Raw genomic sequence first — 23817 nt, forward strand, 5'->3', positions numbered from 1 at the left:
AGAAGAATTATTGATTTCAGAGAGGAAGGGAGAGGGAGAGATAGAAACATCAATGATACGAGAGAAGGATCATTCTTAGGCTGCGTCCTGCACTCCCCCTATTGGGGATTGAACCAGCAAGCCAGGCATGTGCCCTTGACTGGAATTGAACCTGGAGCCCTTCAGTCCGCAGGCTGACACTCTATCCACTGAGCCAAACCAGCCAGGGCGGGACTCCTCTTTTCAGCGGAGTGCGGAGGTAGAAGGAGGAAAGCCCGAGGGAAGTGGGTTGAAGAGAAGGCGGATGAAAATCTGGAGTAGATAAACTGTGGGAAGCTGCGGAGCCTGAAGGAGGCTTCTGAGTGTGAAGAACCCAGCACTGAAGGTGAATGGAGGGGCAGAGAGGAAGTCCGGACAAGTGGGGCGGGGACGCGGCCTCCTGGGATGGGGCGGGGCCTGGAGGAGGGGCGGAGCCTCGGCCTGCGGGTGGGGCCAATGGGTAGGCGGGCCCTGGAGGAGAGGGCGGAGCCTGCGAGCGGGGAGCTGGGAGCAGCGCGCTGCGGCGGCGGCGGAAGATGGCTGCGGATGGGGCGGCGGACACTCAGCTGATGCTCGGAGTCGGGCTGATCGGTGAGCACGCAGGCGCCCTGCCCCCAGGCCCGCCCTGCCCCCAGGCCCGCACCTCTGCCTGGGCCTGGGGCGGCCCCTCCTCCCGCCCCCTGCGGTGGGGAGTGCGCGACCCCCTTCCTGTTGGGCCTGGGCTGGGGGCGGCGCGGCCTGGCCTCCTCGGCGCTGGGTTCGACCCGCGGCCATCGGCCCTTCGGCCCTTGGTGCCCTCCCGGTTCGGGCGGCGGGGGCGGAGCGATCCTTCGGGCCTCCTAGGTCCAGGGAGCGGAGCTCTGGGACGTTCCGGGCCGCAGACGAGCCCGGACATGGAAGGTGACCGAGCTTCCTCGGCTGCGAGGGGGCCGCTGTGCAGGCGGGACCCCAGCTCAGCCGAGAGCCGCTCTCAGGCGGGGAGGCGGCTGGGCCGGGGTCCCCCGGAGGGTGGGGACGCCAGGCGCGACTGCCCGGCTGGCGCCCGGCTGGCCTGGATCATGTGATCCAGCGATTGGAGACGCGGTGGCCAGCTACCAGCTCCGGGTGCAGCGCTTTATGCCTGGATTATCTCCGTTTAACTCTCACTTGGGCTCCCGGGGGCTGTGGGCCATGTTTGATGCACACTTTACGGGGTGTCCACCGACGCACGTTAGGAAGTGGCGGAACCAGGATTAGGACACTTGCAGTATCGTCCCAGAGCCCCAACTTCAGCCAGTGGGGAACCCCTGCATCGTATGAGAAACAGCTTGTGCACGTAGCTCGGGTGTCGACTTAATCACGTGGGTGGGACCCGTCGGTTTTGAGGAATTCATGGATGGGGAAGTTCGTTGGGATCTCTGAGCGGCCCAGGTCGTGTGCCGGGGCGGCGTGCAGCGTTTCGGGGTTGGGCTTTCAAGGAACCATTCATTTGATAGGCGATGGCGAGCACGGGGTTGCTGGAAGGAACGTCCGTCGGTTCCCTACGTGCCACGTCCTTTGAAAAGAGATTTTTACAAACCCCTAAACACTGTTTCCCTGGTGTATGCAAGAACGTTGCCTGGGTTGAGAAAAACGGGCGAAAAGTGCGGATTACTTTTCAGTGCCTCAAAGAAGTGCATTCATTTGGAAATGGCCTCTTGTATTCACACCTTTTTAAAAAAATTAAATCATTTTTTTTGTTTTTTAATTACAGTTGACATACAATATTATATTAGTTTTAAGTGTACACCTCAGTGATTAGACATTATGTAACTTACTAAGGGATCATCCCGATAAATCTCATACCCATCTGAACATTTCTTAAATGTGATTTTAAAACTGTTTCAAAGCAAACCTAAGTAGCTTCGGCATCTTAGTCCTGCCTGAGGTAAGGCTGAGTTAAACTCTGACTTTATTTGGTAACAGCGAAGAAAAAGATGACTTAATCATTTTCAATTCAGCAGGCTTTCTTATTTTTTGTGTTGACTTGAAGAATAAAGGGATTTGCTTCAAAATAATGGAAGGGGAAACACTCCTCCCCCTTATGAAACGAGGAGGGCCAGATGTTGGTAATTGTTGAAGCTGAGTGATGAGTGATGAAGATGGGGGAATTTTATTATTCTCTCTGCTTTTTTATATACTTGATATTTTCCATAATAAGTATTTTTTAAGTCTGTAGATCAAAATCTAGATTCTTGGTGCTATATGTGCAGTAAATTTCTCTAAAATTTAGACTATTTTTGCTTGGAGTTTTTATTATTAGTAGATTGCTCCTCTTTTGTTACTGAGCTGTTCACTTTGATGATGAAATTAAAGTTTTAAATATAGAACTTGCACAATCAGTAGGTAACATGATTTACTCCGGTAGCCTAAAATTCCAAGGTCAGGAGAGCTAGATAATTTGAGCAGTGGAGGTAGGTGGGAATTAGGGGTCTCACCAGTTCCGGGTTGCTTTGTAAAATAGGATGTTAAAAGTGATTCCACTAAGTGCTTCTGAGTAACCAATCAATTCACTTCCTTGCTGCTGTTTGACATTCTCACAGTGACCATCTTTCCACCGTAGAAAAGGACACAAATGGAGAAGTTCTGTGGGTATGGTGTTATCCTTCCACGACAGCTACTTTAAGGAATCTGCTGCTGAGAAAATGCTGCCTTACAGATGAAAACAGACTCCTCCATCCCTTCGTCTTTGGTCAGTACAGAAGAACATGGTTTTATATCACAACAGTTGAAGTTCCAGATTCTTCAGTTTTGAAAAAGGTATGACTGCATACAGGTAAAAAAACCCCAAAAATATTTAAAGTGGTGTAAGATTATTTCCGTAACTCTTTTTAGCTTATATTTTATCATTAACAGTGTGCTTTTGCAAAACATTAAATATGCTTTTCTTTTTTTTTTTTTTTGCAATTTTTATTGATTTCAGAGAAGAAGGGAGAGGGAGAGAGAGATAGAAACATCAGTGATGAGAGGGAATCATTGATTGGCTGCCTCCTGCACACCCCCTATAGGGGATCTAGCCCATATCCGGGGCATGTGCCCTTGGCCGGAATCGAACCTGGGACCTTTCAGTCTGCAGGCCCACGCTCTATCCACTGAGCCAAACCGGCTAGGGCAGTGGTCGGCAAACTCATTAGTCAACAGAGCCAAATATCAACAGTACAACGATTGAAATTTCTTTTGAGAGCCAAATTTTTTAAACTTAAACTTCTTCTAATGCCACTTCTTCAAAATAGACTCGCACAGGCCATGGTATTTTGTGGAAGAGCCACACTCAAGGGGCCAAAGAGCCGCATGTGGCTCGCGAGTTTGCCGACCACTGGACTAGGGCTACATATGAGTTTCACTGGGAATGTTCTCTTTCATGTTTCACTCTCATTCATGCTATAAATATTTGTCGGTGTGTATTATGTGACTGACCCTGTGGTTGGTGTGGTGAAGCCTTGTTCGGGTTATACTCTGATGGAATAGAAATATGTAGAAGTACTTTCAAAGTAATACCTGATTAGGAGTATTTTTTCCATCATTAAAAACTATTTTAGAGGATATAATTATCCTTGGCATAGTTAAGAAAATGTTTTTTATTCCTTTGTGGCTGGTTAAGGCTATATTAAAAATAGAAAGGATAATTAAGGAAACTCAAGTATTCAGTCGGTTTTTTGTTGTGTCATTTGACATGGACAGGATCAGTGTGACATGTTGAAAACCACTATGTGGTCCCTATGAGCGTGCAAACAACCAGCAGGTTTTTTCAAAGAAAATAATATTGGGGAGAAGTGGCTGAGCTCCTGGCATGTTCCTGAGTGGAGACTATCTTTTCAGGGATAATTTTACAGCCAATAACCAGACTGTATGAAGCATGTCCAAGATACCAGTTTAAATTTAAGGAATTACATTTAAAATAACTGGAAGGCAACAATTTCAAAACTGGTAGAGGATTAAGACAAAATAGAAATTCATAATTAGAACATGTAAATTTGCAAAAAGGTAGTTTTCCATATGTTATAAAATCTTTGGTTTATGTTTATAAAGTTCTTGCTGTAAAGTCTTGATGTATTCTCAGGTAGACTTATTAAGTTTTACCCTGCAGACTGTCAAATTATATCAACAGCGATTTCAAATATATTTTTCAGATTTGAAATAGAGCAAGATTTTGAAATTTTACCCTTCAAAATATGATTTTTAAAATGTATTTATTAAATGCTTTGCTTTTGTAAAGTTCTAAATTTTTTCTCATTAATGAGAATAATAGGTATAATGATTATCAAATTTATATTTATAATAATAGAGGCATATAAGTAAATGAAAGATATTATAACAGTGCCCTTTAGATTATATAGCAACTTATAGAGAATTAACTATTTCTGGAATGATATAATTTTTATTGTAAGCATTTTACTGAGATATATTTTTGTTGTTTTCCATCCTTCTATTTTATTAATGAAAAATAGTTGCTAAATTGGTAGGTCTGCTATAGCATTCCTAGTTCTGTTTTGATGATGTTAGGGGGTTTAAAATAAAAATGCACATTTTTGATATTTGAAATATTTTTGTTTTCAAAAAACACTGGCAAAGTATTACATTCTCATGTAGGAAATGCAATATATATGTCTATGTAACTTTTTATATGTGTGGATATACATATAAGAGTATAAAGAAGCAAGTGAGGACTTGGTTACATTTTGGTCTTTTCCTTTTTATGCTGGTATATCTTGTACAAGAGGTTTGTTAAAATATAGTGATAAAAATTAATTCTATTAAAGTGTCTTTAAAAAGTGTACTTTTTTTGTTTCTTTTGGACAGGTGACTCATTTTTCTATTGTTCTGACCGCCAAAGATTTTAACCCAGAGAAATATGCCGCCTTCACTAGGATATTGTGTAGGTCTGTATGAAAACTGTGTTAAATACTAATATACAAAAATGAAGATCTTAGTATCAGAGCAGATTTCTACACTGAGGAAGTCGATTTCCCCTTTGTCCCCCCAACTTAATCTTTCCTGGCCCTTCAAAGACTGTTTCATAAAGAGGAACTTGCTCTTTGGCTTCAGTGTTACTGTTCCTCTCGTTTGGGAAAATGGTAGAGGGGAGGAGAAAAAGCAGTTTGCACAACTGTTGTGGTTCCTGGGTGTTTGGAGTCACTTGCCATTTTTGGTCTGTTACTTCTACTCATTTCCAATCTAGAATTTTCCTAAACAGGACAGATAAATTAAGTGCTCTATGAAGTGGTAGGCTGCTTTGTATGTGGCAAGGTCTGTGTGTGGGAGTCATTTTGGGGAAAGTTAATGAGCATTTTGAATTATGCTAAAGCACAGGAAAACATCTCTTAGCTGGAATAATGAGCTGAAAAACTCACTAATTGGTTAATTGTGATTCAAGTAGACTTCTTTAGTTTGATCCTAGTTGTTGGAAAAACTTATCTAAAATGCACCAATTTACTTTCTTGCCTTGATAAGCATATCTAGCACACTTTATTAAATCTTTCTTGTGTGTGAGGAATATTGGCTTTTTTAAAAAAAATATCTATATTGTTAATTTTTATTGATTTCAGAGAGGAAGGGAGAGGGAGAGAGAGATAGAAACATCAATGATGAGAGAGAATCATTGATCGGCTGCCTCCTGCACGTCCCATACTGGGGACTGAGCCAGCAACCCTGGCATGTGCCCTTGACCAGAATCAAACCTGGAACCCTTCAGTCCGCAGGCCGACGCTCTATCCACTGAGCCAAACCAGCCAGGCGATATTGGCTTTTTTCTATAATGAAAACTTTTGCAGGGTTTTAGTTTAGTTTTTTAAAAATATTGTTGTCACGAGATAGACTTAGAAGTCTCGGTGTTCTGTATTACTCAGCCCTCAGGCTCACACCCAGGGAGTAGCTTAGATTTGGTGTGAATGAGGCGAGTTTTGTTTTTCCCACTATAAGCCTGATAAATGGTTTCCTTTTTGCCATTTTTATGTGCATACACACGGCATAGCGTAAGAATACCTTCTCATAACCTAAGGGTTTCTGTTAGGTTGTATTTTGACAAAATGAAGTTTTACTGTTTTTGCAGCCAGCTATGCTAAGAAAGACTTCTTGTCCTAAGATAAATTCCAGGTGTATGGCTCACTGTGGAATATCAACAATTGTCTACTAATATGGTACAAAAAGAGATTATTATTGTTAGGAGAGACACCGTCCAACAGCTGTGAACTAAAGACATTGTAAAGGTGTTTTTCAATAAACATTGGATTCCCATTTCAATTGATTGAGGCAGGATTAGGTTACTTCACTGAATTCCAGGAAGCCCAGAGGGTTTCTCAGCTTCAGTGGTGCCACGTCCTTGTCGCATTCTGGATTCTCTTCTGCTACTGTGCAAGGGCAATGAGGACTCAGAGCTATTGCCAGCCCCCTCCTCTGCCTCTTAGTGAACTCTCCTGCTTACCCTTACATGTGTACACACCAGTGTACTCAAGTGCATGCATGCACACACATACTCTCCATGAATGCATGTGTTTGCATGCACATGCACATAGACAAACACTTTTAAAATACATTTTTTAATTTTTCAATAACTGTTGACATGCAATCTGTTAGTTTCAGATGTACTAGTATACCATAGTGATGAGACATGTTTTTATAATGGTGAGGTTACCATGGTCGTGCTCCCTTCCGTGCCTGCTGAGAGAAGCAGGCAGGCATTCCTTCCACAGCATGCTGCTGAGGTGGCAGTGGAGGCCACATGGGGGTTCGGGGCTCATTCCCTCTATGGGATCCAGGTCAGTTGGCACGAACCTCTTCCTCTTCTGGTCCCTCCCGCTAATGGCTCTGGTAGAGAACCAGGCATACTCATAGTCCGTGGTCTAAGCCAAGTATGACAGCTTGTGGGTCTCCATCGGAATATGGTCCCCTGGGTTGTGCTTTGTGTTTTTCCTGTGAAATGGTTTTGGGGGATTCCTCCCTCTGCTCAGTCTCTCATGGCCCAGGCTTGTCATGTGGGAAGTCATCTTATCCTACCTTTCTCATGTTTCTCTTTTCCTTACTGTCTGTTGTTTCTGTTTTATATTGTGATGGTGTGGTTTTGGTTTTGGTGTATTTTGGGTGGTAATATAAGCACAGAGTTAAAAAACACACAGCGGTGCAGGAGGGCACACAGTGAAAAACTAAGTCCCATCCCCGTTCCCAGCCTCCACCTCTACCTCCCGACCCCCACCCCCGAGGCAGCTCCTGGCCTGCTTTGTTTATGTCCAACTGGAGATAAGCATGTGGATGAGTTCATGGCGTGACTATGTTTCATATATGATAGCTTGCCATAGTCATTGTTCTGTACCTTTTTTTTTTCTCATTTTGTACATTGAAAAAAATAGAAAAACACTGATGACTGACAAAATTTGATAAACAGTTAAAACTCTTTTTCATTATCTTAATGAAACTTAATCTACAATAAGTATCATTTTCAAGTGATCTAACTGAAATGTTGGTTTTATTTTCTTCCCAATTTTCTATGCCAGCTGCTAAAAGGCTCAAGTAGACCCAGCCCTGCTTTCCAAGCAAAATTTAGATTTGGTTACTCATAGGCAGAGATTTCCGGGGGAGGGATTGATTTCACATGCGAGCTATAAACGGAGCCAGTTTCCTGTCAGCATTTTCTGGAAGATTTAACTTGATGAATGTATCTAGTGTGCATTTATCACTGAAAACTTAAAGGAGTGTGATTTCTTAATGATCTAAATATAGTTATCTCGGGGACTCTGCTATTAAATACAGGTTTTACAACTAATTACTGCTTTCTCTGTGAACACTGCATAGACCTCCTTTCTTGTCAAAGGAAATCCAAGCAATAAAACAGAGTTGTTATGACTAAGAACCCCAGCTGTGAATGAATGTAAGACCGAGGAGGAGATAAGTGTACAGTGTTCCCGAGGAGAATGAGGCCCCGGGGACCCTGGCTCATTCTCCTGCCCTAGGGGGCTGCAGCAGGTTTCCCCAGATATAAGGAGGGAGCAGCTTCAGAGAATTGTCGAAGGTCTCGCAGGTGATGCTTTTTTATAAACACATTTTCAAATTAAATTTTAGAACTATCACTTGCCAGGAAAAGATTCGGCATTCAGAGTGTATAAGCAAGTTGGCTTCAGCGCTTTAGAAAGTGCCCACGCCTAGTGTTGGTGCATTTCTCCATGTGGTTCGCGTGAAAGAAAAGCATGATGGCTGTTTGTCCTTTCTTCCAGAATGTACCTGAAACATGGGAGCCCAGTTAAAATGATGGAGAGTTACATTGCAGTTCTCACAAAGGGGATATGCCAGAGTGAAGAAAACGGCTCTTTCCTTAGCAAGGACTTTGACGCCCGAAAGGCATACCTTGCAGGCTCCATCAAAGGTAAAAAAGAAAACAAAACCCCACCCCAGATTATTTCACCCCGACAACAACAAAAATCCCAAGCCAAGGACAGTCTCTCAGTAGACTGTTTTTCCATCTTTCCACATAGATTGTCTACCTAACATTTATTTCCTCTACAGGACAGTCCTTCAACCTCTCCATTTCCTTATTTGATTGGAATTCTGTCATAGGAAAGCAGACTTTTGTGGGGTTCCTTTCCAAAAGATTCTGACTTTTACTGTTTTACTTGAGTTTTGTTTTCTAATGTGTATATATTTTTATTTTTAGAGAGAGAGGAAGGAAGAGAGAGAGAAACATCTATGTGAGAGCAAAACATCAATCGGCTGCCTCCTGCATGCCCCCTCCTGGGGATCAAGCCTGTGACCCTTCTGTCCATGGGACGACACTCAACCTTGAGCCACACCAGCCAGGGCAAGAGTCTGACTTTTTTAAAAAATACGGAACGCTTCATGAATTTGCATGTCATCCTCGTGCAGGGCCATGCTAATGTCTGTATCCTTCCAATTTTAGAATGTGTGCTGCCGAAGCGCGCCCAGATTCTGACTTTTAAAATAGAAATGTCTGTCACCAGTCAGCTGCATGTCAGGGCTCCACTGGCTCCCATAGTGCTCTTCCCTTAGAGCAGAGCAGCTGCCTCTTCCGTCTGGACGCTCAGGCCTGGACCCAGGCTTCTCGTCCAGCTCCTGCCTTTTTCTCCGACCTGGAAAATCCAAAATGGCAGGGACAGTCAGGACTACAGCCACAGACTTCCGGGCCCTTAAGAAAGGGAGGAGAGGAGAGTTCCCGGGGCAATGCCAGCCTTTCCTCTCGTCCTCCCACAGCGCCTGCCTGTCTTCACTGCCAGTGCCACTGTCCTCCTCCCACAGCGCCTGCCTGTCCTCACTGCCAATGCCACTGTCTCCTCCCACATCGCCTGCCTGTCTTCACTGCCAGTGCCACTGTCTTCCTCCCACAGCGCCTGCCTGTCCTCACTGCCAATGCCACTGTCCTCCTCCCACAGCGCCTGCCTGTCTTCACTGCCAATGCCACTGTCTTCCTCCCACAGCGCCTGCCTGTCCTCACTGCCAATGCCACTGTCCTCCTCCCACAGCGCCTGCCTGCCTTCACTGCCAATGCCCCTGTCTTCCTCCCACAGCGCCTGCCTGTCCTCACTGCCAACGCCACTGTCCTCCTCCCACAGCGCCTGCCTGCCTTCACTGCCAACGCCACTGTCCTCCTCCCACAGCGCCTGCCTGTCCTCACTGCCAATGCCACTGTCTTCCTCCCACAGCGCCTGCCTGTCCTCACTGCCAATGCCACTGTCCTCCTCCCACAGCGCCTGCCTGTCTTCACTGCCAATGCCACTGTCTTCCTCCCACAGCGCCTGCCTGTCCTCACTGCCAATGCCACTGTCCTCCTCCCACAGCGCCTGCCTGTCCTCACTGCCAGTGCCACTGTCCTCCTCCCACAGCGCCTGCCTGTCCTCACTGCCAATGCCACTGTCCTCCTCCCACAGCGCCTGCCTGTCTTCACTGCCAATGCCACTGTCTTCCTCCCACAGCGCCTGCCTGTCCTCACTGCCAATGCCACTGTCTTCCTCCCACAGCGCCTGCCTGTCCTCACTGCCAATGCCACTGTCCTCCTCCCACAGCGCCTGCCTGTCTTCACTGCCAGTGCCACTGTCTTCCTCCCACAGCGCCTGCCTGCCTTCACTGCCAATGCCACTGTCCTCCTCCCACAGCGCCTGCCTGTCTTCACTGCTAATGCCACTGTCCTCCTCCCACAGCGCCTGCCTGTCTTCACTGCTAATGCCACTGTCTTCCTCCCACAGCGCCTGCCTGTCCTCACTGCCAATGCCACTGTCCTCCTCCCACAGCGCCTGCCTGTCCTCACTGCCAATGCCCCTGTCTTCCTCCCACTGCGCCTGCCTGTCCTCACCGCCAGTGCCACTGTCCTCCTCCCACAGCGCCTGCCTGCCTTCACTGCCAATGCCACTGTTCTGTAGGGTTCCTAAGCATCCCTGGAGAGGTGCCCTGTGTCACCCAGCTATCTCAAAAGGACTTAAGTAATGATGTGGGAGGGAAGGGCTGGTCAGTGAATATTTTTTAAAACTTGAGTTTTGTCCTGACTAGTGTGTGCTCAGTGGTTAGAGCATCAGCCCTGGAACCAAAGGGTTGAGGGTTCAATTGCCGGTCAAGGGCACATACCTGGGTTGTGAGTGCTTCCCACCTTCAGTCAGGGAGCATGTGTGGGATGCAACCAATTGATGTGTCTCTCTCACATCGCTGTTTCTCTCTCTTTCCCTCTCCCTCTCTTCCACTCTCCCTCTGTAAAGCAATGGAATAAAATGTCCTTGGGTGAGGATTGACCAAAAAAAAGGAGTTTTTATGACAGTGCTGGCTCCCTTTATACCATTACTCCACTCTCTTGTGAGTCTGGCTTCATGTATGTGTGCAGCATAGAGTCCCGTGGGGGACAGGTGTAGGCAGCTTGACACCCACCTGGGGAGCACATGTATGGATTGAAATGCCCATCCACCAGATAAGATACTTCTGTGCTTACAGCATTTACCGAAATTTATTCTCTGTGTTAAAAATAATTTTGAATTCATATGATAGTTCTTTCCAATAAAAACTTTATTTTCTAATGTAATATTTAGTGTAATAAAACTATAATTTCTTTTGTTTTAAGACATTGTATCTCAGTTTGGAATGGAAACAGTTATCCTACACACAGCACTGATGCTAAAGAAAAGAATTGTCGTCTATCACCCCAAAATAGAAGCTGTCCAGGAGTTTACCAGGTATTCTCTCTCATCACTAAACAGTGTAAATGTTGTTGGTGGCTAGTTTAGGACACTTTGTGTTAGTGTATGCTCTGTTCTGTTGCACATTTGGTAAAAATAGAATATGTTGGCTGGGGCTGAAGTACCATTTTGGTCTTATGATCCAGTTTAGATTTATTTAGCAATTCAAAGTCACTGAATTTGGACAGATTCTTCTTTAATTTTAGAAATACGAATATTTTAGAGCAGGGAGTTTGCAAAATTTCTTTGCCAGAGGGGAACTATTTTAGGCTTGTAGTCCTTGTGGTCTCTGCCCCAACTACTTAACTGTCATGGGTGGCATAAAAGCAGCTGTAGACAGTACCTATGTAAGTGAATGAGCATGGGTGTTTCAATAAAACTTTATGTGTAAAGACAGGAACTACTTGTGGGTCATAGTTTCCTAACTCTTTTTAGTAAGTTGTTTTTTCTGTTCAGTTTTACCACATTCTTCTCTTATTTTTATAATAAACTAGTGGCTCGGTGCACGGATTCGTGCACATTCAAAGGAAATTAATTAAAAGAAATATTTTAATATCACTATTCGCCCTTTCTCTGTAATAGAAGTGTCAACCAAATTCACGATCGACAATGACAGATTGAAATATATGCGTGCGATTGGCGCCAGCGAGAGCTTTATATGTATCACACATGTGCGAGTCAACTTAGCCTTTTATATATATAGAATAAACTTGCTTAATTAGACCTGCTTTCTGATTTAGCTAAACTTTTTCCAGCCCAGTGAAGCACCCCAACTTCTCTTTCAGGTAATTGTCAGTAACACAGCAGTAAATATCAACATGAAGCAGATTATTACTATAGATCACACAGGGAGAACAGAGTGTAAAATATTTAACTGCAGCAGTGTTTGACTATATTCTATGCAGTGAGAAAACCTGAAGTAATTTTCAAGGTCCACCATTTTTTACTTCTTTTCAGTTGGGTCAAGTTTCTAAGTTTTCTAAATCTCCGTTTTCTGGCTAATGAAGAGGAAATAGGATTCCACCGAGTCTCCTATCCACCTATTCCAGGACTTCTGTGAGGATCAAATGAGATGAGGCATGGGAAAATGCTTCACAGACATTTGGTTAAAGTGTAACATGTTTGCACCTGACTATAAAGCAAGTGGTATTCCTGGGCAGAAGAAACTCCAAGGAGGCTGTCGCTAGGGAGAGGAAGCCAGGCGTTGCTATGTGATGTCATTATCCGGCGCCACAGCCACTGTTTCCAGGCTGGGCGGGGCTGGGCTGTGGGCTACATTTTGCGCCACGGGTTCAGTGTTGGCTGCGATTTGGTGGGCTGACACTCCGGGGTGGTGGCGGGGCCTGTGTCCCACTTGGAGGAAGCCGAGTGTTGCTTTGTCGGCGCCAGGTCCACAGTGCTGTTTCTCTGTTAATGGCCAGTGTACGCCACAGCAGCTCCTGCATCAAGCATCTGCCCCCGGTGGTCAGTGCGCATCACAATGACCGGTTGGATGGTCGGGACACTTAGCACATTAGTCTTTTATATAGATAGAGGGTGGTTGTGTGTGTGTGTGTGTGTTTTGTTTTTTAGGTTTTTTCTTTGCCTATTCTAACTTGGTCTTAGATTCTTTTTGTTGTTATTGTTTTTGTTTATTTGTTTTTTTGTTAATCCTCACCCAAGGATATTTTTCTGTTGATTTTTTTTTTACCCCATTACCCTTTTCCTCTACATTTATTTTGCTGAAACTGAGTGTCCACAGCTTCTGAGATCTGTAACAAGGCACCAGGGGGTTCACAAAACCACAGATAAACTCAACACATCTTGTAATAGTCATTTTACTGGAAGTTTTGTTTTGTTTTTAAGGAAACCTATTTTGTAGAAATCAAACAACAAGTGTTTAACTGGAATTAAGTATAAAATAAGAGACTTCAAAAAATTTTTTGCACCCTGGCCCAGGTGGCTTAGTTGGTTGAGCAATATCTCATGTACCAAAAGGTCACCGGTTCCACTCCCAGTCCATTACCAGGTTGTGAGCTAGATCCCCAGTAGGGGATGTGCAGGAGGCAGCTGATTAATGTTTCTCTCTCACATTGATTTTTTTCTTCTCTCTCTTCCTTCCTCCCTTCTCTCTTCCTCTCTCTCTATCTCTCAAATCAATAAAAACATCTATATATATAAAAGCCTAAGCGACCGTCCAACTGTTCTCCCGGTAGCTATGATGTGCAATGACCACCAGGGGGCAGATGCTCCAACCAGTCAAGGAGGGAGCCTGATTCCTCGCTGAATTGGCCATGGGTTAGATTGCTGCTGGGGCACTGTCAGCCCCAAATCTGCTTCACCCGCACCCCGGACCCAGAGAGGAGGGAGGAGGGAGCCCAATTCCTTGCGAATCGGCTGTGGGTTAGGTTGCTACTGGGGCACAGTTGGCCCTGAATCTGCTTCACCCGCACCTCAGACCTATTGAGGGATGGCAGAGGCCTGGTGCACGGATTCGTGCACTGGTGGAGTCCCTCAGCCTGGCCTGCCCCCTCTCACAGTCCAGGACCCCTCAGGGGATGTTGGAAAGCCACTTTCAGCCCGATCCCCGCAGGCCAGGCTGAGGGACCCCACCAGTGCACAAATCCATACACTGGGCCTCGAGTATTGAATAAAACTAAGATTTTTTTTGCTGACAGAGCCCTTTTTAGATTGTACCCTCAGATCTGAGACTCCCTCTCCGTGGCAGTCTAGAGCGTAGGGTGTTTGGAGGAAAACCTTTGAAGCATTTCTCTTTACCAGGTATTCTTTTGAAACTCCATCTTGAGCTTTTTGTAGCTAATCTGACACCAAAAGCAGAGTTTAAAACATTGTTGTTTAAAGCCTGAAGCTATTGGCCCATTTAGAGCTGGTTCTCCCCTCTGCCTCTAATATCCAGTTCCTCCCCCGGAGAAGAGGGAAGAGGGCAAGCTGAGTCTCTCAGGTGCAGGCCAGCAGCCATTTGCGTTCTCACTTTGATTCCCCAGAACCCTGCCTGCCTTGGTGTGGCATCGACAGGACTGGACCATTCTTCACTCGTACGTGCACCTGGATGCCGATGAGCTGGAAGCCCTGCAGCTGTGCACAGGTAGGCAGGCCACAGGACCCCAGAGCAGGGGCGTGGCTGTAACTAGGATTTCTTGGTTCTTTGTTTTTTTGGGTATTTTTGTGTTTTTTTTTGTGTGTGTGTGTGCATTCCTGAGGAGAGTACTGATCAGTTATTATTTCTTTGGCAAATGGAACCAACCCCCTCCCCTTTAATTTAGAAAAAAATTGGGTAAAATACATGTAACACAAAATTTCTCATCTTAATTTTTTTTTTAACTTTTTAAAAATTCTAACCTGAGGATATGTTTATTGATTCCAGAGAGGGAATGGGCAGGCGGGTATGAGAGAGAAACATCATGGGAGAGGACATTGACCTGCTGTCTTCCACACACACCTCAACCGGGGATCCCAGGATCAATCCTGAAACATTCGGTGTACAGGATGATGCTCAACGAACAGAGCCACACCGACCAGGGCTCTATTTAATCAGTTTTAAGTGTGTAGTGCAGTGGCATTAAGTACATTCACATTTTTATGCAGCCATCATCAAAATATAACTTATTTTTAATTTGTCAAGTCTTAAAGTTTCCTTATCAGTGATTTGATTTAGAGTATATGAGCCTTGCCTTGTCATATGTTTTCCTTAAAGAAAATAATAAAATTATTTTTAAATGATGTTATTATCCTTGCATGCCCGGCTGGTGTGGCTCAGTTGGTTGAGCATCGTCCCAGGCACCAAGAGGTCACTGGTTCCATTCCCAGTCAGGGCACGTGCCCAGGTTGATGGCTTGATACCCAGTAGGGGGCATGCAGGAGGCAGCCAATTGATGTTGCTCTCTCATCAATGTTTCCATCTCTTGTCCTCTCCCTTCCTCTCTCTCAAAAATCAATAAAACCATATTTTTAAAGAAATATGAGAAGTCTGGAAATTGTTCACACCAATTCCAAAGGTCTGCTAATTCTAGAGTTGCCCTGATTCCCATAGCACTTACTGTATCAGTTCTGAAATTGGTGAAAGATGATGATGATACTGTTTCCACCCACTATCCCTGAGAAACCTGGGTGTTTGGCTATGACATCTTGAAGACAAGGACCTACAGGGGAATGCTGATCAAAAGCATCCTTGCTATTTTCTACCTCATCTGTCATTTTTGCCCCAAAAGCAACGACTGAAAAGTAAATGCTTTCCCTCATTCTCCTTCATTGACACCGAAGTCTGGCTTTGGAACATTTTGAGTTATGTGAGTTTCTTCAGGCAATTGACAATAACGTAGTCTTAATAAATGCCACAGGGCACAGCTAATGTGCCCTGAATAAGTAAAGCAGTGAAAAGAAGCAGCTGGTTAGCTTTTTAGACTCAGTTCTCTTGATGTGTTCACAATGTGATTTCTTCATACTCCATCTCTAACAGGTTACATTGCCGGATTTGTAGACTCGGAGGTGAGCAATAGATCAGACCTGTATGACGTGTTTGTGAATCTGGCAGACAGTGAGATTACCATTGCCCCACTTGCGAAAGGTTAGTTTTCTGTTCTCTTCTGTTGATACAAGATGTAAGCCAAGCAGTTGTATTTTTTTTAGACTGATCCTCTAAAACCAGTATTTGAAAGTCTGCTTAACTGCTGGAGGGATTTTTGTGTGTCTAGAACACAGCATTTATTCTTATAGGCATAGCCATCTATCTATATATATAAAAGCCTAAGCAACCGTTCAACCGGTAGCTATGCTGTGCACTGACCACCAGGGGGGCAGACGCTCAATGCACAGGCATGAAACATGGAACAGACTGATGAATCTCAGAGTGAAGGGGAGAATGGGGAAGAGATTAACCAAAGATCTTATATGCATACTAGAGGCCCGGTGCACGGATTTGTGCACCAGTGGGGTCCCTCAGCCTAGCCTGTGGGGATCAGGCTGAAACCGGCAGTCTGACATCCCCTGAGGGGTCCCAGATCGCGAGAGGGCGCAGGCCAGGCTGAGGGACCCCACTGGTGCACGAACCTGTGCACCGGGCCTCTAGTGTTAGTAATAATAATCCTTGATGCTTATGGTGCACAGTATATGTTAATAAGATAGCCTTCATCTGTTTCTACACTTCATATTTAAACAAGGTGTATTATCTATTGCTGTATAAGAAATCCCTTCTAAACTTAGTGATTCAAAACAACAAATATTTATCTCACAGTTTTGGTGGGATGGGAATTCAGGACTGACTTAACTGGGAGGTTTGGCTCAAGGGCTCTCATGAATTTTTAATCAACATAGTGCCCGGGCTGCAGTTATCTGAAGGCTCAGCTGGGGCAAGAGGCTGCACTTCCCAGCTAACTCACATGGCTGTTGGCAGGAGCCCTCGCACGTGGGCCTCTCCTTCGGCAGCTTGGGAGTTCTCATGACCTGACAGCTGGCTTCCCCAAGAGACAGAGAGGAGACCACAGTGCCCTTATGACCTCGTCTCAGAAGTCACACATCACTTCCTCCATAGTCTGTTTGTCAGAAGAAAGCCAGTAAGTCGAGTCCCACTTCAGGGAGAGGAAACAGGCCGCGCCTCCTGAAGGAAGCATTATTAAAGAACGGGGAGACATTTGTCACTGCACAAGGGTTGACTGTGGTCCTCTGTGGAAAATCTGTGTGAAGGATGTCTCAGTAAGCCAAGGACATGAAAGTATTCTTGGAGCTACGATCAAGAAAGGGTGTTCTAGTGTCAACTCTGGGAGCGAAATTGTCCCAAAGTATAGCTACGTAAAATGGTAAAGGTTGAGTTGACTGTGTATGTGCCCAGGCACTTGTGAGGTGTTGGTTATAGATGGGAATTCCTGGGAACAGCTTTTCTGTTGTCATTTATGTATCTTTCTCCTGAAAGTAGGAATAGCTGAGTGCTGGCTGATGAGGGACTTTGTCAGATAGAATCAGAACTTTTCTTTCATTTGTTTTAAAATTGCAAACATAATGCATGCTCATGATGAAAAATTTTAAATACAAAATCATTGCCCTGGCTGGCCTGGCTCAGTGGATAGAGCGTCAGCCTGCGGACTGAAGGGTCGCGGGTTCGATTCCGGTTAGGGGCATGTGCCTGGGTTGTGGGCTTGATCCACAGTGGGGGGCAACCAATCAATGATTCTCTCTCATCATTGATGTTTCTATCTCTCTCTCCCTCTCCCTTCCTCTCTGAAATCAATAAAAATACATGTTTTTTAAAAATCATCTTTAGGCAATACGACCTTTTGTAAAGCAAAAGTGATAGAAAGCTAGCTGTGGCTGGGCCACTTACATTGCTGAAAGGGTGGCCATCTCCTTGCTGCCATATGTTGCTCTGAGTCTGTAAAGTGGGCTCATCCCAGTCAGCACATGCACATATGTCCCTTGGGGTGACGAACACATTTGTTACTCTCCTCGCTGCAGAGAGTAGCACCGCTTATAAGTAATGCAACGGCGGTGGTTTTCTCCGCTCCGTCCTAAGGCCCTGCCACACTGCATGTTCAGGGCTTCCGCGGGGCTGTCAGGAAGCGCTGCTTTCACAATATTCCTGCCAGAAAGATAAACGTGCATTCCTAACTGTAAGACCTGGACAGGAAAGTCAGCTCGGGGCTTAACCTCACGACGTATGTGTAGTCAGAAGCTTTCATTAGGTGCTGTCTAGAGAAAAATAAGAATCTTGCCCTAACCGGTTTGGCTCAGTGGATAGAGCGTCGGCCTGCGGACTGAAGGGTCCCAGGTTTGATTCCAGTCAAGGGCATGTACCTTGGTTGCGGGCACATCCCCAGTAGGGATTGTGCAGGAGGCAGCTGATCGATGTTTCTCATTGATGTTTCTCTCTATCCCTCTCCCTTCCTCTCTGTAAAAAAATCAATAAAATATATTTAAAAAATAAAAATCTTCATCGGGTAGGTCTGAAGAAGAAATTTGGTTTGGTATTGGTGTGCTTTTATTGTGGACACACAGTATATAAATCACGATTATGCCTTTTACCTCTCAGCATGTGTTTAGCAAGAAGGAGGAAATGAGGGGGTCAGTGCTTTTTTTTTTTTTTTTTTTTTTTTAAATATATTTTATTGATTTTTTACAGAGAGGAAGAGAGAGGGATAGAGAGCTAGAAACATCGATGAGAGAGAAACATCGACCAGCTGCCTCCTGCACACCCTCTACTGGGGATGTGCCCGCAACCAATGTACATGCCCTTGACCGGAATCGAACCTGGGACCTTTCAGTCCGCAGACCGACGCTCTATCCACTGAGCCAAACCGGTTTCGGCAGTCAGTGCTTTTTTTATAAAATTTTTATTTGAACCAAACTGACAACATATACCTGGGAGCAAGATCTCAAATAGTGCTGAAACCGGTTTGGCTCAGTGGATAGAGCATCGGCCTGCGGACTGAAAGGTCCCAGGTTCGATTCCGGTCAAGGGCATGTACCTTGGTTGCGGGCACATCCCCAGTGGGGGGGGTGCAGGAGGCAGCTGATCGATGTTTCTAACTCTCTATCCCTCTCTCTTCCTCTCTGTAAGAAATCAATAAAATATATTTTTTAAAAAAAAGATCTCAAATAGCTCCGCGTCGGTTGCTTTTTGAAAATTCCCTGTTTGATCTTTCAGATTTTCAGATAGATGGCATGATTATTTATTATTATTATTATTTTTTAATCCTCGCGGATATTTTTCCACTGATTTTTAGAGAAAGTGGAAGAGAGAGGGAAAGACAGAAACATCGATGTGAGAAACACATCAATTGGTTGCCTCCTGTATTTGTCCGGACCAGGGCCCGGGCTGGGGAGGAGCCTGCAACCAAAGTATGTGCCCTTGACCAGAATTGAACCCGGGACCCCTTGGTCTGCAGTCCGACGCTCTATCCATTGAGCCAAAACGGCCAGGGCTATTTTTTATTATTTAAACTTCTAAATATTCACACAACGTATTGTTAATCTCACCAGAGGCCATGACAATGGGCAAACTGCACAAAGAGATTGGTCACCTAATTGTTCAGTCTGCAGAAGATCCAGAGAAATCGGACAGCCAAGTTATACAGGTAACTCCTTACCCCGAGGACTTCCTCAGCTCCTGACCCGTGCTGCTGGGCCGTGTGCGCAGAGCTGCTCCTTCCCTGCTGTGCACGTGACAGAGGGACGTGACTGGGAGGGACCAGCGGGCAGATGCTCGTGAGGGTTTGCAGATGGACCTGCTGGAAATGAACAGGCGGGGGCTGCCGTAGCCAACCGGCTATCAGTCTCTGAGGATAAGATCTTGATGGCGGGGAGGGGCTGGGCTGGTGCTGAAGCCAAGCATTATGGTGAGAAATATAACTTCTAGGTGGTCTGAAATGATGTTCTGGACCGGCCAGTGCATTCTCTCCTAGCAGAATTTTCCTGGAGAAACCAATTGTAAAGAGAAGGTTGCTGCTGAGCATGAGGAACCAGATAGAGTGTCCTAATCTAGCTTTGATGTGAAGTCTCCAGGACATTGAAAAGGCAGACCTGCCAAACCCAGCAGACTGGTGTCACCTGCTGCAGGGCTCGCTCCTCTGTGCTCTACCTGGCAGCTGGCGACAGTGCCATGTGGACCCTCTCCTCTTCCCTTGCCAGATTGGGATGGCAAATGGTTTCTGTTTTGATCTTTTAATTGATTTTAGAGAGGGGGTAAGAGGGAGAAAGAGAGAAATATTAATTTGTTGTTCCACTTATTTAGGCATTCATTGGTTGATTCTTGTATGTATCCTGACCGGGGAATCGAACCCGCACCTTTGGTGTATCGGGATGATGTTCTAACCAACAACTACCGGGCCAGGATCAAATGGGTTTATTTACGCCTCTGCACATGGTGATAAAGCCCCTCCTCTGCACGCAGCTAGGCCGGCCTCCGCCCTAGTTGGCATTGTGCAACTTGATCCTCTTCTGCAGGATACACTTCAGCCTCTCTCAGGCCCGGCCTCAACTAGGCCCGTCTCAGACGCTGGGGCCAGGGGCCTGGAAAGATTGTCTCCCGTCTGCACCTGTGAACCCTCCCTCGGGGCCTCCTCTGATGGGAAGGCCCTACGCTCCTGGTTGCACCTGGCTCTTTTCTTCATTAACCCACTCATTTACTTAAGTGATAATTATTGAGCAACGACTATATGTCAGGCATTGCACAGGGCAGTGGCGAGCAAAGTGCCTGCCCTCGTGGCCTGTATTTTAGCGTAGATGAATTGAAAATAATGTAAGTAACAAGATCATTGTGAGACTCAATAAATGAATACTGTGACAGAAACAAGGGGTTGAGGTATAAAATATTAGATCGGGGATCAGATAGCTCGGAGAAAGTGACGTGAGCTAGAGGGTGCTGACGGGTGAGGGTGCCCACAGGTTTTATCAGGGACCCGTCAGCAGCGCTGTTCTTTATATTCAGTGCTGGTGCCGTCCAGCTGGCCAGGAAGAGTGGGTGGGTTTTGTCCTGAGGAGCTGCCCATCCATCCCTCTGTCAACATTACAGTAACAACATTGACTCTACATTGTAGAGTTGGTGAAATATGTAAATTTGAGTTTTGAATTAGTGGTTTTCAATGGACTAAAAGTGATACAAGATTACTCAGTATAATGTATAATGAATGTGTCCGGTATGTTGTAGGGTAATACATATATATAATTTTTAAAAAATCTTCACCCGAGGATATGTTTGTATTGAATTTTAAAAGAGAAAGAAAGGGAGGGAGAGAGAGAGAAACCTGGGTCAACTGGGGATCCAACCTGCAACCTGGGTATGTGCCCTGACCAGGAATCTAACCCGAGACCTTTCAGTGTACAGGACAACACTCCAACCAACTGAGCCTCACAGGCCAGGGCCAAAAATATTTGAAAGGTTAATGATGTCAGCAGACCAAGAAAAGGACATGACTTGGATGTGAGCTCTGGGGAGTCCTCAGCCTCCAAAGGAATGTGAGTCGGTGAAGAGGAATAAAGCCCAGGTGGCAGGCGCTGGGTTTCTTATCCCCGGCAGAAGAGATCTGTTCTAGAAACGATAGCAGGGTTCCTCCAAAAGCTAACCATAGAATTACCATACACCCAGCAATCCATTTCTGGGTATTTATCAAGAACTGAAAACAGAGACTCAGATATTTGTACACCCACGTTCGTAGCAGCACTACTAACAATAGCCAAAAAGGTGAAAATAGCCGGAATGTTCATCAGTGGGTGAATGGATAAACACAATGTAGTGTATAGAAACTGTGGTATATTATTCAGCCTTAAAAAGGCATGAAGTTCCAAAACGGGTGAACCTTGGAAACTTTATTCTAAGTGAAATAGCCAGACACCCAAGGACATATATTGTATGATCCCTCTTCTATGAGGTACCCAGAATAGGCAAATTCAGAGGCAGAAAAAATAATCCGTGATACTGATTATTCTGTTAATCTAACTTTGTTTCACTTTTTCTAATTTATAAAGTTAATTTGATATACTTTTAAAAATAGCAGGAAGAATTCTGTTAAAATGCAACAAACTACTCCTATTTTTCAGTGCTAATGTATTGCATATTTTCCTGTTTTTATTAAAGGACATTTCCCTAAAAACAAAAGAAATCTTCACCAACTTGGCACCATTTTCAGAAGTTTCAGGCGATGGAGGAAAGCGTGTTCTCAATCTTGAGGCACTAAAGCAAAGACGATTCCCACCAGCAACAGAAAACTTCCTTTACCATCTAGCAGCCGCCGAACAAATGCTGAAAATCTGACTGCCAGAATGGGCTCACTGAGGACATGATTACCCACTAACTATGTCAAATACTGAAAATAACAAAGAAAATGGTATATTTTAATGATTTATTTGAAAGTATTGAGATTTGACCTGAAAAGCACTGAAACATAGGAAAACACTTATGATTCTCTCTTGTCTGATCAGTTTCACGCCTGTTATCCATGTTGGACAAAATGCTGTAACTACCACAAATAAGTTATAAAATGGCCTGATGTGCTGGCGTAAGAGAAAAAAGTTCTGTCGAGTTCTCGCGTAAGTCACAGCAGATCCGAAAGCCTTCGTGATAAGTTCCAGTTTGCCTCATTGTGTCGCCACAAACTAATGATTTATTTTCAGAAAGCTGCCTGAAATTTTGCTTTGTATTCTTCTAGGAAGAACTTCAATTCCTCATGAGGAACTCTACTTTCTGAGCCAAACTACTAAGTTTTCTGCAGGACTGTCCAGAGATCATTCAAAAGACCCTGCAGTTGCACTTTCTTGTAAAAGAAAACAATTTTTTTCTTGGCCTTTGAACATTTTACCTATATTCTGAGGCTTTTGCATAGATTTTATACTTGAGTAGACAACTTTAATAACCCGTATTTATACTGTCTCAGAGGTAAGCATTTGGCGAACCGAAGCCACCAGTGCTCCTCAATTAACCTTGTTGCTAGCAATATTACTTTGAAAGACGCCAGTCCTTACATAGCAGAGTAAAACAAGCAGCCCATTTTGAATATAAATGCCTGTATAACTGAACTAGCAACTCGACACGATTGGCAAGCGAGTGTAAGAAGTAGCTGCCTGCAAGGGCCAAAACCAGAGGTCTTCAAGAACTCCAGTAAAAAGGGATTTGGCCACATATGAAGTTCCTGTTCCTGTTCAGTTGTGTACCTTTCTCGTCATAGGAGGCCTAAGTTAAGTACTTGTTAGGTTATTGTATGTATTCACATGAACTCAGAAGTTATTTTACAGTCAGTACTGTTGTCCTTGGAAATCTTACCCAGAAAAAATGTTTGCAAAAAATCTTGTCTTTATTGGATCTTTCACTTAAGTAAAAAGTTTAAAATAGCCCTTTCTCTTCCTCCTTGGGTAAGAGTGGACCTGAAATGAGGTTTTGTTTACTAAGGCAAACAATTTAAAATTAATTCTGCACTTTATGAAAATGAATACTAACATCTTTTTCTCCCTCATTTTTGTATTACTGCATTAGCTAATGATCGAAGTTGTTAAAATTGCAAATGTATGATGCAGAAATAAAATGGAAATATTTTGATACGCAACCATATTTAGGTAGATGAAAAATTGTGCCCTTTCTCGAATTCTCCCCTCCAAAAAAAGCAAAACCTTTCAAGTGCAGGGGTGCTGGGGTTATTAAAAGATGTCTTTGAAAGTGAAGAGGGTCCAGGCTCCTTTCCTCCAACCCGCATGTCCCTGCCCTCGTCCTCCATCGCCTGTTCCTACAGCAACCAACTTCAGGGTGTCTCCTGAAAAGATGCCCTCACCTTCCTCTCCTGTAGTGGGTGAGCCTTTGTACATTTTGTTCTTTTGTGTAGTGTAAGCCTGGGGCTATACTGAGACATCTGGTAGGTCAATTTGACTAATTGTATCCTTTTAGGCTGTTGTGAAACCCTTTTTATCAAATTAGGTGATAAGCATCATTCTGGCCCTGGGAAAACTGAAAGCCAGATACATCCTTTGATGGTTTGGGCAGGGGAAACATTCCTCCAGGATGCAAATGTTCGGTACCTACTCTGCACGGTGCACTGTTGTATCCTAGACCCGTGGTCGGCAAACTGCGGCTCGCAAGCCACATGCGGCTCTTTGGCCCCTTGAGTGTGGCTCTTCCACAAAATAACACGGCCTGGGCGAGTCTATGTTG

The 23817-nt window shown here is 44.8% G+C and overlaps 1 protein-coding gene across 2 annotated transcripts; it reads left to right on the forward strand.

The window, feature by feature from the left end:
- Window positions 1-489: 489 nt before the first annotated feature.
- Window positions 490-23778, forward strand: DENND10 (DENN domain containing 10). Of its 2 annotated transcripts, XM_079793684.1 has the most exons (9): window positions 490-609; window positions 2600-2796; window positions 4837-4916; window positions 8241-8389; window positions 11081-11192; window positions 14180-14280; window positions 15652-15759; window positions 19164-19258; window positions 21757-23777. In XM_079793684.1, the coding sequence occupies exons 1-9, from the start codon at window positions 555-557 to the stop codon at window positions 21931-21933; spliced, it is 1074 nt and encodes a 357-aa protein (XP_079649810.1). In that variant the 5' UTR covers window positions 490-554; the 3' UTR covers window positions 21934-23777. The 2 variants fall into 2 exon arrangements, with proteins under 2 accessions (XP_079649810.1, XP_079649811.1); XM_079793685.1 differs by lacking the exons at window positions 490-609; window positions 4837-4916 and having other exon boundaries at window positions 2669-2796; window positions 21757-23778.
- The last annotated feature ends 39 nt before the right edge of the window (window positions 23779-23817 follow it).

Source organism: Cnephaeus nilssonii (assembly GCF_951640355.1).
Source record: "Cnephaeus nilssonii genome assembly, chromosome: 16".
NCBI classification, from domain to species: domain Eukaryota; kingdom Metazoa; phylum Chordata; class Mammalia; order Chiroptera; family Vespertilionidae; genus Cnephaeus; species Cnephaeus nilssonii.

Bases quoted from the DNA above. Each gene is read 5' to 3' on its own strand.
- DENND10 (XM_079793684.1), top strand. From the start codon at position 555: ATGGCTGCGGATGGGGCGGCGGACACTCAGCTGATGCTCGGAGTCGGG. The intron at 2,797-4,836 runs GTATGACTGCAT...TCTTTTGGACAG, and splicing joins ATTCTTCAGTTTTGAAAAAG to GTGACTCATTTTTCTATTGT. The intron at 11,193-14,179 runs GTATTCTCTCTC...TTGATTCCCCAG, and splicing joins GCTGTCCAGGAGTTTACCAG to AACCCTGCCTGCCTTGGTGT.